Here is a 17500-nt window from a genome sequence, read left to right on the forward strand (position 1 = left end):
ACTGAAGAACCGCTGAAGAACGACTAAAGAACCGCTGAAGAACCACTGAAGAACCGCTGAAGAACCGCTGAAGAACCGCTGAAGAACCACTGAAGAACCGCTGAAGAACCGCTGAAGAACCACTGAAGAACCACTGAAGAACCGCTGAAGAACGACTAAAGAACCGCTGAAGAACCACTGAAGAACCGCTGAAGAACCGCTGAAGAACCACTGAAGAACCGCTGAAGAACCGCTGAAGAACCACTGAAGAACCGCTGAAGAACCACTGAAGAACCGCTGAAGAACCACTGAAGAACCGCTGAAGAACCGCTGAAGAACCACTGAAGAACCACTGAAGAACCGCTGAAGAACCGCTGAAGAACCTCTGAAGAACCACTGAAGAACCACTGAAGCACCTCTGAAGAACCACTGAAGAACCACTGAAGAACCACTGAAGCACCTCTGAAGAACCGCTGAAGAACCACTGAAGAACCACTGAAGAACCGCTGAAGAACCACTGAAGAGCCACTGAAGAACCGCTGAAGAACCACTGAAGAGCCACTGAAGAACCACTGAAGAACCACTGAAGAGCCACTGAAGAACCGCTGAAGAACCGCTGAAGAACCACTGAAGAACCAATGAAGAACCACTGAAGAACCGCTGAAGAACCGCTGAAGCACCTCTGAAGAACCACTGAAGAACCGCTGAAGAACCGCTGAAGAACCGCTGAAGAACCGCTGAAGAACCACTGAAGAAGCGCTGAAGAAGCGCTGAAGAACCGCTGAAGAACCGCTGAAGCACCTCTGAAGCACCTCTGAAGAACCACTGAAGAACCACTGAAGAACCGCTGAAGAACCGCTGAAGAACCGCTGAAGAACCACTGAAGAACCGCTGAAGAAGCGCTGAAGAACCACTGAAGAACCGCTGAAGCACCTCTGAAGAACCACTGAAGAACCACTGAAGAACCGCTGAAGAACCGCTGAAGAACCGCTGAAGAACCACTGAAGAACCGCTGAAGAACCGCTGAAGAACCGCTGAAGAACCGCTGAAGAACCACTGAAGAACCACTGAAGAACCGCTGAAGAACCACTGAAGAACCACTGAAGAACCACTGAAGCACCTCTGAAGAACCACTGAAGAACCACTGAAGAACCACTGAAGCACCTCTGAAGAACCACTGATGAACCGCTGAAGAACCACTGAAGAACCGCTGAAGAACCACTGAAGAGCCACTGAAGAACCGCTGAAGAACCACTGAAGAGCCACTGAAGAACCACTGAAGAACCACTGAAGAACCAATGAAGAACCACTGAAGAACCACTGAAGAACCGCTGAAGCACCTCTGAAGAACCACTGAAGAACCACTGAAGAACCGCTGAAGAACCGCTGAAGAACCGCTGAAGAACCACTGAAGAACCACTGAAGAACCGCTGAAGAAGCGCTGAAGAACCACTGAAGAACCGCTGAAGAACCGCTGAAGAACCACTGAAGAACCGCTGAAGAACCGCTGAAGAACCACTGAAGAACCTCTGAAGAACCGCTGAAGAACCACTGAAGAACCGCTGAAGAACCGCTGAAGAACCACTGAAGAACCGCTGAAGAACCGCTGAAGAACCACTGAAGAACCGCTGAAGAACCGCTGAAGAACCGCTGAAGAACCGCTGAAGAACCGCTGAAGAACCACTGAAGAACCTCTGAAGAACCGCTGAAGCACCTCTGAAGAACCACTGAAGAACCACTGAAGAACCACTGAAGAACCGCTGAAGAACCGCTGAAGAACCGCTGAAGAACCACTGAAGAACCACTGAAGAACCGCTGAAGAAGCGCTGAAGAAGCGCTGAAGCACCTCTGAAGAACCGCTGAAGAACCGCTGAAGAACCACTGAAGAACCACTGAAGAACCGCTGAAGAACCGCTGAAGAACCGCTGAAGAACCGCTGAAGAAACAAAATTGGTGCTATAAAGCACTAAAAAAGGTTCCCCTATGATTACGAGCCAAGAAGCATTTTTGGTGCCGTATATCTTGTGGTTGTTGTGTTCCTGACGGACCGTGAGTTGAGCTCTGCGCGCTCTGAGTCGCCGCGGGCCTGAAGGCTCATCATGTCGGTGAGTGTGTCTCTGAGCTGCTGCTCCAGTGCCCGCCGCTGACCCGCCTCTCTCTCCAGCGCCAGCGCTGACCCGTCCTGACCCGCGCAGGCGCTCACACACTGCAGCTGCACGCTCTGGGCCGCCCACGCCAGCTGGTTCCGCACCTCGGACAGATCCCTGCGGACACACGGGCAGAGGTCAGAGGTCAGAGGGCGCGCGGGCGCAGGTGTGTGCGGCTGCAGTGATGCGGTCTGACCTCTCGGTGGCGCTCTTCAGCTCACAGACGTGCCTGCGGACGCCCACCACCTGCCTCCAGAGCGCCAGCAGACGCCCATGCTCGCTGCTGAAGTAACTGTGGAAAGACTGCACACACACACACACACACACACACACCGTTAAAAGATTAGTTCACTTTTAAATAAACTTTTGCTGAGTTTCCTCACCCCCGTCATCAGAGATGTCCATGTCTTTCTTTCTGCAGTCGAAAAGAAATGAAGGTTTTGGATGAAAACAGTCCAGGGTTTTTCTCCATATAATGGACTTCAATGGGCTCCAAACGGGTCAAGGTCCAAATGACAGTTTCAGTGCAGCTTTAAACGACACCAGATGATGAATAAGGGTCTGATCTAGACAAACCATCAGCTTCTGAGAGAAACCCAGCAGTATTTATGATATTATTTTACCTCTTATCAGACGAGCGTGATCATCTCTGAGCTCAGACATAACTTCAGCTAAGTGAGGTCAAATACGAGCGTGGTCATAGATGTATACGTAGATGCCTCATTAGCGCCTGCACGGATCAGTAGAATGAGGCATCTACGATTGATACATCTATGACCACGCTCATATTTGACCTCACTCAGCGGAAGTTATGTCTGAGCTCAGAGATGATCACGCTCGTCTGATAAGAGGTAAAATAATATCATAAATACTGCTGGGTTTCTCTCAGAAGCTGATGGTTTGTCTAGATCAGACCCTTATTCATCATCTGGTGTCGTTTAAAGCTGCACTGAAACTGTCATTTGGACCTTGACCCGTTTGGAGCCCATTGAAGTCCATTATATGGAGAAAAACCCTGGACTGTTTTCATCCAAAACCTTCATTTCTTTTCGACTGCAGAAAGAAAGACATGGACATCTTGGATGACATGAGGGTGAGGAAACTATCAGCAAAAGTAAATCGAACTAATCCTTTAAACTCTGCACCTCGCCCTCCGGGTCGCAGCGATGCGGCGGCCACACCCACCTCCTCCTCTCTCCTCCAATCAGACTCCTTCTGCTCCAGCTCCTCCCTCGCTCTGGTCCAGTCAGCAGTGAGTCTGCGGATGTCCTGGCTCAGCGCCTCATTGGCCAGTCCGGCCTGCTCCAGCTGCTCGCGCAGCATAGCGTTGACCGCAGACAGGCCGCTGCTCCTGCACACACGCAAACACGTCAAGCACACGCAAACACGTCAAGCACACGCTAGCGAGCGCAGGCTAACAGAGCGGACGGGTTAGCTCAGACCTCTGCTGTTCCTCCTCCAGGCGGATGAGGGCGCTCTCCAGCTCGCGGCTGGGCTCGTCGTCCTCGCGCTGGTGACCGTTGCTGCCGCCATCCCCTCGGCCCTGCAGCCACACGAACATCAGCAAATGAAAAACTCCAGAGACTTCATTTAGTAAACGAGTTTAGGGAACGTTGACATGACAACGCTGTGCTTATAACGCAGAAGTTTAACAACGGATCCGCTTTACAGCTGCTGGTCATATCATTAGAATATCATCAAAAAGATGATTTATTTCACTAATTCCATTCAAAAAGTGAAACTTGTACATTATATTCATTCATTACACGCAGACTGATATATTTCGATGTTTATTTCTTTTAGTTTTGATGATTATAACTGACAACTAAGGAAAATTCCAAATTCAGTAACTCAGAAAATTAGAATATTACTGAAGACCAACACAAAGAAAGGGTTTTTAGAAATCTTTGGCACTGTGTGCTGGGCCCAGTCCTGTTGGAAAATGAAATCTGCATCTCCATAAAGTTGGTCAGCAGCAGGAAGCATGAAGAGCTCTAAAACTTCCTGCTATACGGCTGCGTTGACCTCTGACCTCAGAAAACACAGTGGACCAACACCAGCGCATGACATGGCACCCCAAACCATCACTGACTGTGGGAACTTTACACTGGAGCTCCAGCAGTGTGGATTGTGTGCCTCTCCTCTCTTCCTCCAGACTCTGGACCCTGATTGACTTCATCAGAGAACATAACTCTGGCCACTCAGTCCAGTCCTGTCTGTCTTTAGCCCAGGCGAGACGCTTCTGACGCTGTCTGTTGGTCAAGAGTGCGACAGCTGAAACCCATGTCTGTCATACGTCTGTGTGTAGAGGTTCTTGAAGCACTGACTCCAGCTCCAGTCCACTCTTTGTGAATCTCCTCCACATTTTTGAATGGGTTTTGTTTCTCAATCCTCTCCAGGGTGCGGTTATCCCTATTGCTTCTACACTTTTTTCTAGCACATCTTTTCCTTCCCTTCGCGTCTCTATTAATGTGCTTGGACACAGAGCTCTGAGAACAGCCAGCCTCTTCTGCAATGACCTTGTGTGTCTTGCCCTCCTTGTGCAAGGGGTCAAAGGTCGTCTTCTGGACAGCTGTCAGGTCAGCTTCTTCCCCATGATTGTGTGGCCTACAGAACTAGACTGAGAGACCATTTAAAGGTGTTTTGAGTTCATCAGCTGATTAGAGTGTCTTCAATATTCAACATTTTCACAATATTCTCATTATCTGAGTTTCTGAATTTGGGATTTTCATTAGTTGTCAGTTATAATCATCACAATTAAAAGAAATAAACTTTTGAAATATATCAGTCTGTGTGTAATGAATGAATATAATATACAAGTTTCACTTTTTGAATGAAATGGGTGTTATCCTTTAGTTAACTAGTTAATTTAGTAAAGATGTATAAATGTAGATTTGAATGAATGTTGACACGGATAGACATTGTGCGGCGCGATTCGCTTGAATGACACGGCACGGATTGAGCGTTTCGGGCGTTTGATGTGTGTAACACGTGATCCGCAAGAGTTGAAAAATCTGAACTTTGGTGGATATTCACGCCGCATTAACCAATCAGGAGCTTGCTCTAGCAGTGACAACGAGGACAGAATCATCAGTGGATACCCGGAGCTGTCACACATCTTCATACTTTAGAGAAACAGGAATAAAGGATCTTGCTGGAAGAAAGAGAGTGAGGAGGCCGGACAGTCTAAAGCGCTTTACTCAGTTGGAGAGCAAGTGTTTGATTCACTGCTGATTCTGCAGGTTTGCTCACTGACAGAGCGTGTAGAGTCTGTAATGTTTATCAAAGGTACTCTTCAACTGTGAGAGACGGAATCTAAAACAATAATCAAGAAAATCACATTGTATGATTGTTAAATAATTAATTTGCATTTTATTGCATGACAGTATTTGATCTCCAGCCAGCCAGTAAGACTTCCGGCTCTCACAGACCTGTTAGTGTTTCTTTCAGAAGTCCTCCTGTCCTCCACTCATCACCTGTATTAAAGACACCTGTCCACACACTCAATCAAAGACTCCAACCTCTCCACAATGGCCAAGACCAGAGAGCTGTGTAAGGACATCAGGGATAAAACTGTAGACCTGCTCAAGGCTGGGATGGGCTACAGGACAATAGGCAAGCAGCTTGGTGAGAAAGTTCAAGATGGCGGTCAATCTCCCTCGGTCTGGGGCTCCATGCGAGATCTGACCTCGTGGGGCATCAGCGATCATGAGGAAGGGGAGGATCAGCCCAGAACTGCTCAATGACCTGAAGAGAGCTGGGACCACAGTCTCAAAGAACACCATTAGTAACACTACACACTCCTGGATTAAAATCCTGCAGCGCACGCGAGGTTCCCTGCTCAAGCCAGAGCATGTCCAGCCCATCTGAAGTCTGCCAGTGACCATCTGGATGATCCAGAGGAGGAATAGGAGAAGGTCATGTGGTCTGATGAGACGAAAATAGAGCTTTTTGGTCTAAACTCCACTCGCCGCGTTTGGAGGAAGAAGAAGAACGAGTACAACCCCAAGAACATCATCCCAACCGTGACGCATGGAGGTGGAAACGTCATTCTCTGGGGATGCTTTTCTGATGCATCAAATACTTAAAATGCTAATTAATTACTTAAAAATCATACCATGTGATTTTCTGGATTTTAGATTCCGTCTCTCCAAGTTGATAAAAATGACAGACTCTACATGCTTTGTAAGTGGGCAAACCTGCAAAATCGGCAGTGAATCAAACACTTGCTCTCCCGCTGTAGATCTATATATTGAGACTACGAGCTAGCTAAAGCTTGAGCTTATTCACCGGATTTTAAAACAGTCATGTCAGCCATTTCACAACGAGACGAGCCGCTGGCAGAAGCCCCGCCCACGACACGAACTCTCGTCTGTTGTGAAGTGAATGTCACGCGAGTGAAGCGAGTAAACTCAAGATGGTCGCGTACGCGTCTAACTACACGTGAAAAGCGTGATTTATTCACACACGCCGCGTCTGGTGTGAGGACGGACACAGTGCAGCGCTCCGCTCTGGAACACGCAGCGCATTCACACTCTTAAATCACAGACTATTAAATATTCCAACTTCTGTGTCTGAGTGAGGTATTATGGGATGTTCACTGACAGTAGATTTCTCCTGCAGCATCTGTTCCAGATCTCCACACTTCTTCTTGTACTGGAGCACCTGCACACACACCATGAGATCAGAGAGTGTGTGTTGAGTTAACAGGGTCCGTACACCACTAATGCTGTGCTCAATCACCTGTCCCATAACATCACAGCGTTCAATTACAATACAGAAAACAAACAAACAAACAACAATATCATATCATAATATCACAAATAATGAATCACATAGAAGGAAAGAAAAAAAAGAATTAATGATCACGATTGATTTTTCTTAAACCATAATGTAAGTTCTGGCTGTAAGCCCCAGAATGCTGTGCGGTACCTTGGCCTGTAGCTTCTGCACGAGCTGCGCTTGCCTCTGCTGGCCCTCCTGATAGGCCGTGAGTTTGCGCTTGTACGCCGCCTGTTCCTCGTCCAGCCGTCTGCGCAGATCCACATTCTGCTGCGCCAGAGGAGAGTCCCGGCCATCCCCATCCGTCTCCAGACGCAGCGCCTGCTCCAGCTGCACACACACCAGGAGAACAGGTGCTTAGCAACCACACAGAGCCCCCTGGCAACCATATACAACACCTTAGCAACCACACTGAACACCCTAGCAACCATATACAACACCTTAGCAACCACACTGAATACCCTGGCAACCATATACAACATCTTAGCAACCACACTGAATACCCTGGCAACCATATACAACACCTTAGCAACCACACTGAACACCCTAGCAACCATATACAACACCTAGGCAACCACACTGAACACCCTGGCAACCATATACAACATCTTAGCAACCACACAGAGCACCCTAACATATACAACACCTTAACAACCACACAGAGCACCCTAGATACCATATACAACACCTTAGCAACCACACTGAACACCCTGGCAACCATATACAACACCTTAGCAACCACACTGAACACCCTAGCAACCATATACAACACTTTAGCAACCCCACTGAACACCCTAGCAACCATATACAACACCTTAGCAACCACACAGAGCACCCTAGCAACCATATACAACACCATAGCATCCACACTGAACACCCTAGCAACCATATACAACACCTTAGCAACCCCACTGAACACCCTAGAAACCATATACAACACCTTAGCAACCACACAGAGCACCCTAGCAACCATATACAACACCTTAGCAACCCCATAGAGCACCCTGGCAACCATATACAACACCTTAGCAACCCTACTGAACACCCTAGCAACCATATACAACACCTTAGCAACCACACAGAGCACCCTAGCAACCATATGCAACACCTTAGCAACCACACAGAACACCCTAGCAACCATATACAACACCTTAGCAACCACACAGAACACCCAAGCAACCATATACAACACCCTAGTAACCATATACAACACCTTAGTAACCACACAGAGCACCCTAGCAACCATATATAACACCTTAGCAGAACACCCTATCAACCATATACAACATCTTAGCAACCACAGAGAACCCTAGAAACCATATGCAACCAACCAGAACACCCTTACCATCTACAGCACCTTAGCAACCACACTGAACACCCTAGCAACCATATACAACACTGAAGTCACTAGTGCGTCACCATTTGGAGGCAAAAAAATACAATTCTGATTTTTTTTTTTTTTTAACTCCAGGTTTGCTTTGCCAATATGTTATTATACATCGATATGACTATAAAATAACATAATAGTTATTAACAGTTTGCGGTTACTATAATAATTATATTATTATTATTATTAAATCAGTATTACAATAAGAACTGTTACTACTGTAATATTTAAAATACTAAAAATCAAGTGTTTAGTAAAAACAAATGAATTTTATTTAGTAATATTTATGGCTGTGTGGATTTCTTCATATTCAAGCGTTAAAGCGCAGCTTCTCTTGCGCTCACGACAGCCGGTTTCGCAGACGGGATTGGATGTTATGCGCTCCTGTGACAGAACGGCTGTATTTGACTGACATATATCTGGCATATATTTATTGAATTGAATCCCAGTCTTTGTGATTTGATAGGTGCACTAAAGGACGCTCTTCACCAATCCAGCCGCTTCAACAGGATCGGGAATATCGCGCAAGGGCCGAAAGATTTCGCAACGGTAGAAACTACCTAGATCGCCCTAGCAACCATAAACAGCTCCCTGGCAACCTACATCCCAGGTGAACACAGCTCACGTTCAGACTGTCTGAGTACATCACAAACGTCCTGATGGGCCCCTGAATCAAAGAGCCTGTTTACAGTCGCCATGGCAACGTGCCATTCCACTCCCCGTTACCACGGAGACGGGTCAACCTCGCTGGGATGCAGACAAAAGACCGAGCGTGTGTGTGTTCTCACCGCACACAGAGTGTAAAAACACCGTAAACATGGCCCTGGAGAACCGCAAAAGTTCAGATCCACAACTTAAACAGGTTCTGCGATGAGTGTGTGTGTGTGTGTGTGTGTGTGTGTGTGTGTGTGTGTGAGAGAGAGTGTGTTTCTCACTCTCTCGCTGATGGCGCTGTATTTGATGGCCAGTTCATCTCGTTCCGCTCGACTGTGGGCCAGAAGATCCTCCACACGACTCAGTTCTACCTGCAGAACCCGGTTCTCCTCCTGGACCGACAGACCCGACGACATGCCTCCAGCTGAGAGAGAGAGAGAGAGAGAGAGGGAGAGGGAGAGAGAGAGAGAGAGAGAGAGAGAGAGAGAGAGAGAGAGGGAGAGAGCAGTTGAGCTCAATCCCAGATAACAGGGAACGTTCTGGCAACGTTATGAACAAATGTTCCAGTAACGTTAATAGAGCGTTCGTTCAAAGTTATCTGCTCTTTAATAAAGTTCTCAAAACTTTACACATCAGTCACGGAGCGTTATGGTTGGACATTGGTCAAACGTTTTTTGAATGTTTCAGAACGTTCAGAGAACATTCAAAAATAACGTTCACATAACGCCGATAATTACGTTTTTAGAACGTTTTGAAAAAACCGTCTGTTTAGACCGTTGAGAAATAACGGTTGTTGAGCTGTGGCGGGAGTTTGAGGAGCCTCACCGCTGTCGCTCAGGTTTCTGGACACGATCTCGCGCACGCGCGCCGGTAAACTGGACGGAGGCTCATCTGGAGAAGATCCTCGAACCGTCAGACGCGTTTCTTCAGACAAAACGCTCTCCTCCAACCTCTGAAACACACAAACACAACGCTATTATGCCACAGTGTGTGTGTGTGTGTGTGTGTGTGTGTGTGTGTGTGTGTGTGTGTGTGTGTGTGTGTGTGTGTGTGTGTGTGTGTGTGTGTGTCAGTAGCAGATGGTCTCAGTGGTGATCTGAGTATATTTAGATCGGATCAGAACACACACCTGCGGCGCCTCCGGTACCAACAGAACTAAACTAAACACATTTCATTTATTCATATAGCAGACGCGTTTACCTCAACACAATATGGAAATATGAATATAACACGCGATTCGTCTAGAGTTGTTCTGATGATACTCTACACTGCTGCTTGACCGTTGGGTTTAAATTTTAATTCAAAAATTCAAACCCAACGGTTAAAAATTCAAACCCAACGGTTAATTTTGTCCATATTTGACCCAACAATGGTCGAAACAACCCAGCATTTTTTAGAGTGTAATAATTAATGAAATAAAATAAGTAAAGGAACTAGACCTGAATGACCGCCTCAAGTTTGGACTCGCTCGGGTTTTCAGAACCGCTCATGATGAAGTTATGATCAGATTAGAATCATCGAACAAACCCGATCTGATCAGAGAATCGCGCCGTTATAGCGAATGAATCGGGTGACCGCTCGCAGAACTCCTTCATAAACGAGATATTAATCCAGTTATTGCGACCCTTCCCGAACAGACCCGAGAACACACTGAGAGAGAGCGTGTGTGTGTGTGTGTGTGTGAGAGAGAGAGAGGCTTTAATGAGATTGAGTGAGATTATACATGATGCAGCTCAAACGGATTCAAAAGAGAAACTGAAACATCGACGATACAATTATAAACTAATAAAATACACACAATAAACTAACTAATAAAACAAAGATAATAAACGCTGCAGAAATTCTGATAACATTCCACACAGAAACACCGCGTTTTACTGTATTGTATTATAACTTTTTTATTGGTGACTTTAATAATAATATATAGCCTATATTATTATTAAACATAACTAAAAAAAGTACTGCAATTTAACATGTTTAGTATACACATCACCATGGCAACAGCACATCAACACATGTGGGCAACGGTCATCATCAGAAATCCAGATTATTCACTGAGGAATTACTTAAAAGGAGCCGCTACGTTTATTTATTAAATATATAAAGGTGTTAATTCCTCAAATTAATCGTTTTAAGTGATTCTGTATGGTTTCACACACTGTATTCTTCAGTTAGTCTTAAATCAAAGCGTGAACGCGGCTCGTGCGCGCGCGCCCCCTGAGGCGGCTTTAGGAACTACAGCGTTTAAATCTCTGAGAGGAACTACAAACTCCCTCACATTCACGACACGACGTTAAAAATACAGCCGCTATTACGATCAGCAGGTCTTTATATTATAATCCACCATTTTGAGATTCACATCGACTCAAACTCTCCGCGTGCATAAAGACAAGAGACGCTGTACAGTTAAATCAATAAACACATGATGCTAATTCACTCATGACAAGTGATCGATCACATTTATTAATATTTCACTCATTCATCCGCGAACGCGTTCAGTCGCGCCCGGAGCAAATCACGCGGGATCTTACCGGCAAAACTGCGTGAAATCCGCATTAAACTCCAAATGAAAGTGTTTGTGTGGTAATGTGTGTGTGTTTACGGGTGTGATGCTCAGTCTGGACTCTTTCCGGGGTCACACTCACTTCCCGCGCATATAAAAGACCCCAAATCACGGCGGGATAATCGGGATTTACACACAGAAACCGGCTTGAATACGAGACTTCTGACTCAATGTGTTAAAACTATTCATGTTCATTAATATTTAAGAGTATACAACTCACCTGGCCAATCAGCAGCTCTCATTCACAGCCGAAACTACAACACAATCACTATGGAAACCACCACACTCATGTTTATGTAGATATGTAAATGAGCACACATCATCAGAGAGGAAATGAACAGACGTGTGTATCAGAAACCGGTTTATTCATATATAAACCATCATTTGTACATTCTACAGGTTCATAAAGGCACTTGAAGGAACGTTTATAATTACTGACAATATCAAGAATAAAACTGTAGTCACCAGGAAATAAAGCCATAAAGTCTGGGGTTAGTTTAATATATATATATATATGATGAAATCTTCTGCTTATAAACACATACAAAATAAGCTCTTCAGAGAGAGTCAGATCACATGACAGATAAAGAGCGTCACGGCTGAAGCGTGTCACATGATCACACTAAAGAGGAAGTCACAGCTCTGCACTTCCTGTAAACACTGGGCCTCTAATGCTTTACTCTGGCTCAGCCAATGGGGTGAGTTTGGGGGCGGGGCTGATGGGGGACGGGTATGATGACACGCTTCAGCTGTAACCAGGGAAACGAGACGTGACACTGATGACATCATCACATGATCTGACGGAATGCAGAGACATCAGCGCCGCAGCCGATTGCATAGAAACATCCGTGTGTCATTACATCATCACATGATCTCATCCACACGCTAGAACTGCACCCACTCCGACCGCGTGTCCTGTGTGGACCTGTCGAACACACCAGAGAGTGAGACAGGTAGAGAGAGAGACGGACGGACAGACGGACAGAGAGGGAGACAGACAGACAGACAGAGTGAGACAGGTAGAGAGAGAGACGGACGGACAGACGGACAGAGAGGGAGACAGACAGACAGACAGAGTGAGACAGATAGAGAGAGAGACGGACGGACAGAGAGTGAGACAGACAGACAGAGTGAGACAGATAGAGAGAGAGACGGACGGACAGACAGATAGAGAGGCAGACAGAGAGACAGGCAGACAGAGAGAGACGGTCAATCAGACAGACAGACGTTCAGACTGGCAGACAGACAGACAGACATCAGAGAGTCAGACAGATGGTCAGACAGACAGACATCAGAGAGTCAGACAGATGGTCAGACAGACAGGTAGACAGACGGTCAGACAGACAGACACAGACGGTCAGACTGGCAGACAGACGGTCAGACACACAGACAGATGGTCAGACAGACAAACAAACAGAGAGACAGGTAGACAGATGGTCAGACAGACAGACAGATGGTCAGACTGTCGGACAGACGGTCAGACACACAGACAGAGAGACAGGTAGACAGACAGACAGACGGTCAGACACACAGACAGAAAGACAGACAGAGAGACAGATGGTCAGACAGACAGACAGATGGTCAGACTGTCGGACAGACGGTCAGACACACAGACAGAGAGACAGGTAGACAGACAGACAGACGGTCAGACACACAGACAGAAAGACAGACAGAGAGACAGATGGTCAGACAGACAGACAGACAGACAGACGGTCAGACAGACAGACATCAGAGAGTCAGACAGAGACAGGCAGACAGACAGACAGAGAGACAGGTAGACAGACAGACAGACGGTCAGACTGGCAGACAGACGGTCAGACACAGACAGATGTCAGACAGACAGACAGACAGACGGTCAGACACACAGACAGAAAGACAGACAGAGAGACAGATGGTCAGACAGACATCAGAGAGTCAGACAGAGACAGGCAGACAGACAGACAGACTGGCAGACAGACGGTCAGACACAGACAGATGTCAGACAGACAGAGAGACAGACGGTCAGAAAGACATCAGACAGTCAGACAGACAGACATCAGAGAGTCAGACAGAGACAGGCAGACAGACGGTCAGACAGACAGAGAGACAGGTAGACAGACAGACAGACAGACATCCTACTGACCCAGAGCCTGCCGCAGTGAAATCCCCCCACAGGTCCTGAGAGGGCGGAGCCGCAGTGGGGACGGAGTCTCCAATGTCCAACAGTGTCCCTAAAAGGGGAGGAGCCTCACATTAGCCACACCCACCACAGGCTGTAATAAATGGGTTGGGTGTGAGCGGCTCACCTGTGCTGGGCGGAGCGACAGGTGTCATGTGCTGTGCTGCAGGTGGGAGAACGAGAGCGCCGGCTTTCACACCGGGTGGAGGAGGAAGCAAACCTCCAACCGCACGAGACTTCACCGGCCCGCTGGAGTCCTTCTTCTTTATGTTCTGAGAGAGAGAGAGAGACAGAAATCACCACCTGTCTGTCTGACCATCTGTCTGCCTGTCTGACCGTCTGTCTCTCTGACCGGCTGTCTATCTGTCTGACCATCTGTCTGTCTGACCGTCTGTGCCTGTCTGTCTGTCTGACCGTCTGTCTGCCTGTCTGACCGTCTGTCTCTCTGACCGGCTGTCTATCTGTCTGACCATCTGTCTGTCTGACCGTCTGTGCCTGTCTGTCTGTCTGACCGTCTGTCTGACAGTCTGTCTGTCTGACTCTCTCTCTGTCTGTCTGTCTGACTCTCTCTCTGTCTGTCTGACTCTCTCTGTCTGTCTGTCTGACCGTCTGTCTGACTCTCTCTCTGTCTGTCTGTCTGACCATCTGTCTGTCTGACCGTCTGTCTGTCTGACCGTCTGTCTGTCCATCTGTCTGACTCTCTCTCTGTCTGTCTGTCTGACCATCTGTCTGTCTGACCGTCTGTCTGACTCTCTCTCTGTCTGTCCGTCTGACTCTCTGTCTATCTGTCTGTCTGTCTGTCTGACCATCTGTCTGTCTGACCGTCTCTCTGTCTGTCTGACTCTCTCTCTGTCTGTCTGTCTGACCATCTGTCTGTCTGACCGTCTGTCTGACCATCTGTCTGTCTGTCTGACTCTATCTCTGTCTGACCATCTGTCTGACTCTCTCTCTGTCTGTCTGTCTGACCATCTGTCTGTCTGACCGTCTCTCTGTCTGACCGTCTCTCTGTCTGTCTGTCTGACCATCTGTCTGTCTGACCGTTTCTCTGTCTGACTCTCTCTCTGTCTGTCTGTCTGACCATCTGTCTGTCTGACCGTCTCTCTGTCTGCCTGTCTGACCATCTGTCTGTCTGACCGTCTGTCTGACCATCTGTCTGTCTGTCCGTCTGTCTGACTCTCTCTCTGTCTGACCGTCTGTCTGACTCTCTCTCTGTCTGTCTGTTTGCTTGTCTGTCTGTCTGACCGTCTGTCTGTCTGAACGTCTGTCTGTCTGGCCGTCTCTCTGTCTGACCGTCTCTGTCTGTCTGTCTGACCGTCTCTCTGTCTGACCGTCTGTCTGTCTGACCGTCTGTCTGTCTGGCCATCTCTCTGTCTGACCATCTCTCTGTCTGACCGTCTGTCTGACCGTCTGTCTGTCTGGCCATCTCTCTGTCTGTCTGACCGTCTGTCTGTCTGACCGTCTGTCTGTCTGGCCATCTCTCTGTCTGACCGTCTGTCTGTCTGACCGTCTGTCTGTCTGTCCATCCCTCTGTCTGACCGTCTGTCTGTCTGACCGTCTGTCTGTCTGGCCATCTCTCTGTCTGACCGTCTGTCTGTCTGACCGTCTGTCTGTCTGGCCATCTCTCTGTCTGACTGTCTGTCTGTCTGACCGTCTGTCTGACTCTCTCTCTGTCTGTCTGTCTGCTTGTCTGTCTGTCTGTCTGTCTGTCTGTCTGTCCGTCTGTCTGTCTGGCCATCTCTCTGTCTGACCGTCTCTCTGTCTGTCTGTCTGACCGTCTGTCTGTCTGGCCATCTCTCTGTCTGACGTCTCTCTGTCTGTCTGTCTGACCGTCTGTCTAACCGTCTGTCTGTCTGGCCATCTCTCTGTCTGACCGTCTCTCTGTCTGACCGTCTGTCTGTCTGTCTGTCTGACCGTCTGTCTGTCTGGCCATCTCTCTGTCTCTCTGTCTGTCTGTCTGACCGTCTGTCTGTCTGGCCATCTCTCTGTCTGACGTCTCTCTGTCTGTCTGTCTGACCGTCTGTCTAACCGTCTGTCTGTCTGGCCATCTCTCTGTCTGACCGTCTCTCTGTCTGTCTGTCTGACCGTCTGTCTGTCTGGCCATCTCTCTGTCTGACCGTCTCTCTGTCTGTCTGACCGTCTGTCTGTCTGGCCATCTCTCTGTCTGACCGTCTGTCTGTCTGGCCATCTCTCTGTCTGACCGTCTCTCTGTCTGTCTGTCTGACCGTCTGTCTGTCTGGCCATCTCTCTGTCTGACCGTCTCTCTGTCTGTCTGTCTGACCGTCTGTCTGTCTGGCCATCTCTCTGTCTGACCGTCTCTCTGTCTGTCTGACCGTCTGTCTGTCTGGCCATCTCTCTGTCTGACCGTCTCTCTGTCTGTCTGTCTGTCTGACCGTCTGTCTGTCTGGCCATCTCTCTGTCTCTCTGTCTGTCTGTCGCCCCAGCCTCATGTTTCAGTCGTTTAGAGTCATCAAACATGAACTTGTTGTTTATTGAACGCTTGTATGAAATCAGTATCACGTCTGCAGTCGAGCTGATATTCAGGAACCGTTTCCTGTGTGCCTGTGACTCCGCCCTCAGGGCCTGTGACTCCGCCCTCAGGGCCTGTGACTCCGCCCTCAGGGAGGGGGCGGGGCTCTCTCACCCCGATGTTGATCTTGATGGTCTGGCCCTCCTTGAAGCCCAAGTCCAGCTTCGGCGCCGTCTCCTGAGTGGCTTCCTGTCGGGCAAATTCACTTTCCTGCTTCACCCACCTGAGTGAGAGAGACGGGTCATGAGGTCAGAGGTCGTTGTGCACCGCAGGTCAAAGGTCAGACTGAACCACTCACTTGAAATGATCCTGTAGTGCCACGTTGAAATCGAACGAGTCGCCGCGGTCGGCGAAACCGAGGCCGATGAACGCGTGCCGCCCTGAAAACGACACAAAACATTCATTTCTCATCACATGGAAAATGTATACACCGATCAGGCAAAACATTATGACCACTGACTGAAGTGATTAACACTGACAACACAACAAACTGAGATGCTCTGTGTATTCTGAGCCCTTTCTATCAGAACCAGCATTAACTTCTGGAGCAGTTTGAGCTCCAGTAGCTCGTCTGTTTGATCGACCACACGGGCATCAATGAGCCTCGGCCGCCCATGACCCTGTGGCCGGTTCTCTACTGGTCCTCCATGACCCTGTGGCCGGTTCTCCACTGGTCCTCCATGACCCTGTGGCCGGTTCTCCACTGGTCCTCCATGACCCTGTGGCCGGTTCTCCACTGGTCCTCCATGACCCTGTGGCCGGTTCTCCACTGGTCCTCCATGACCCTGTGGCCGGTTCTCCACTGGTCCTCCATGACCCTGTGGCCGGTTCTCCACTGGTCCTTCATGACCCTGTGGCCGGTTCTCCACTGGCCCTTCATGACCCTGTGGCCGGTTCTCCACTGGTCCTCCATGACCCTGTGGCCGGTTCTCCACTGGTCCTCCATGACCCTGTGGCCGGTTCTCCACTGGTCCTCCATGACCCTGTGGCCGGTTCTCCACTGGTCCTTCATGACCCTGTGGCCGGTTCTCCACTGGTCCTCCATGACCCTGTGGCCGGTTCTCCACTGGTCCTCCATGACCCTGTGGCCGGTTCTCCACTGGTCCTCCATGACCCTGTGGCCGGTTCTCCACTGGTCCTCCATGACCCTGTGGCCGGTTCTCCACTGGTCCTCCATGACCCTGTGGCCGGTTCTCCACTGGTCCTCCATGACCCTGTGGCCGGTTCTCCACTGGTCCTTCATGACCCTGTGGCCGGTTCTCCACTGGTCCTCCATGACCCTGTGGCCGGTTCTCCACTGGTC

At 48.6% G+C, this 17500-nt stretch overlaps 2 protein-coding genes across 2 annotated transcripts in view; both read right to left on the reverse strand.

Moving 5' to 3' along the window:
* crocc (ciliary rootlet coiled-coil, rootletin) overlaps positions 1–9896 on the reverse strand; it is a 57530-nt gene extending 47634 nt beyond the window's left edge. The window contains exons 1-8 of the mRNA XM_079808438.1: positions 9775–9896; positions 9231–9373; positions 7059–7238; positions 6732–6791; positions 3569–3669; positions 3312–3477; positions 2323–2429; positions 2028–2243 (exon numbers count right to left, since the gene is read on the reverse strand). Coding sequence (XP_079664564.1) covers positions 2028–2243; positions 2323–2429; positions 3312–3477; positions 3569–3669; positions 6732–6791; positions 7059–7238; positions 9231–9365 — 965 coding nt within the window. The 5' untranslated portion in view covers positions 9366–9373; positions 9775–9896. The remainder of the gene's footprint in view (positions 1–2027; positions 2244–2322; positions 2430–3311; positions 3478–3568; positions 3670–6731; positions 6792–7058; positions 7239–9230; positions 9374–9774) is intronic.
* A 1964-nt stretch (positions 9897–11860) lies between these two features.
* The window catches only part of necap2 (NECAP endocytosis associated 2), a 9105-nt gene continuing 3465 nt past the window's right edge, over positions 11861–17500 (reverse strand). Inside the window, exons 4-8 of the mRNA XM_079808450.1 lie at positions 16496–16577; positions 16312–16420; positions 13798–13942; positions 13635–13722; positions 11861–12437 (exon numbers count right to left, since the gene is read on the reverse strand). Coding sequence (XP_079664576.1) covers positions 12398–12437; positions 13635–13722; positions 13798–13942; positions 16312–16420; positions 16496–16577 — 464 coding nt within the window. The 3' untranslated portion in view covers positions 11861–12397. The remainder of the gene's footprint in view (positions 12438–13634; positions 13723–13797; positions 13943–16311; positions 16421–16495; positions 16578–17500) is intronic.

This window comes from Gobio gobio, assembly GCF_949357685.1.
Source record: "Gobio gobio genome assembly, chromosome: 24".
Lineage (NCBI taxonomy): Eukaryota > Metazoa > Chordata > Actinopteri > Cypriniformes > Gobionidae > Gobio > Gobio gobio.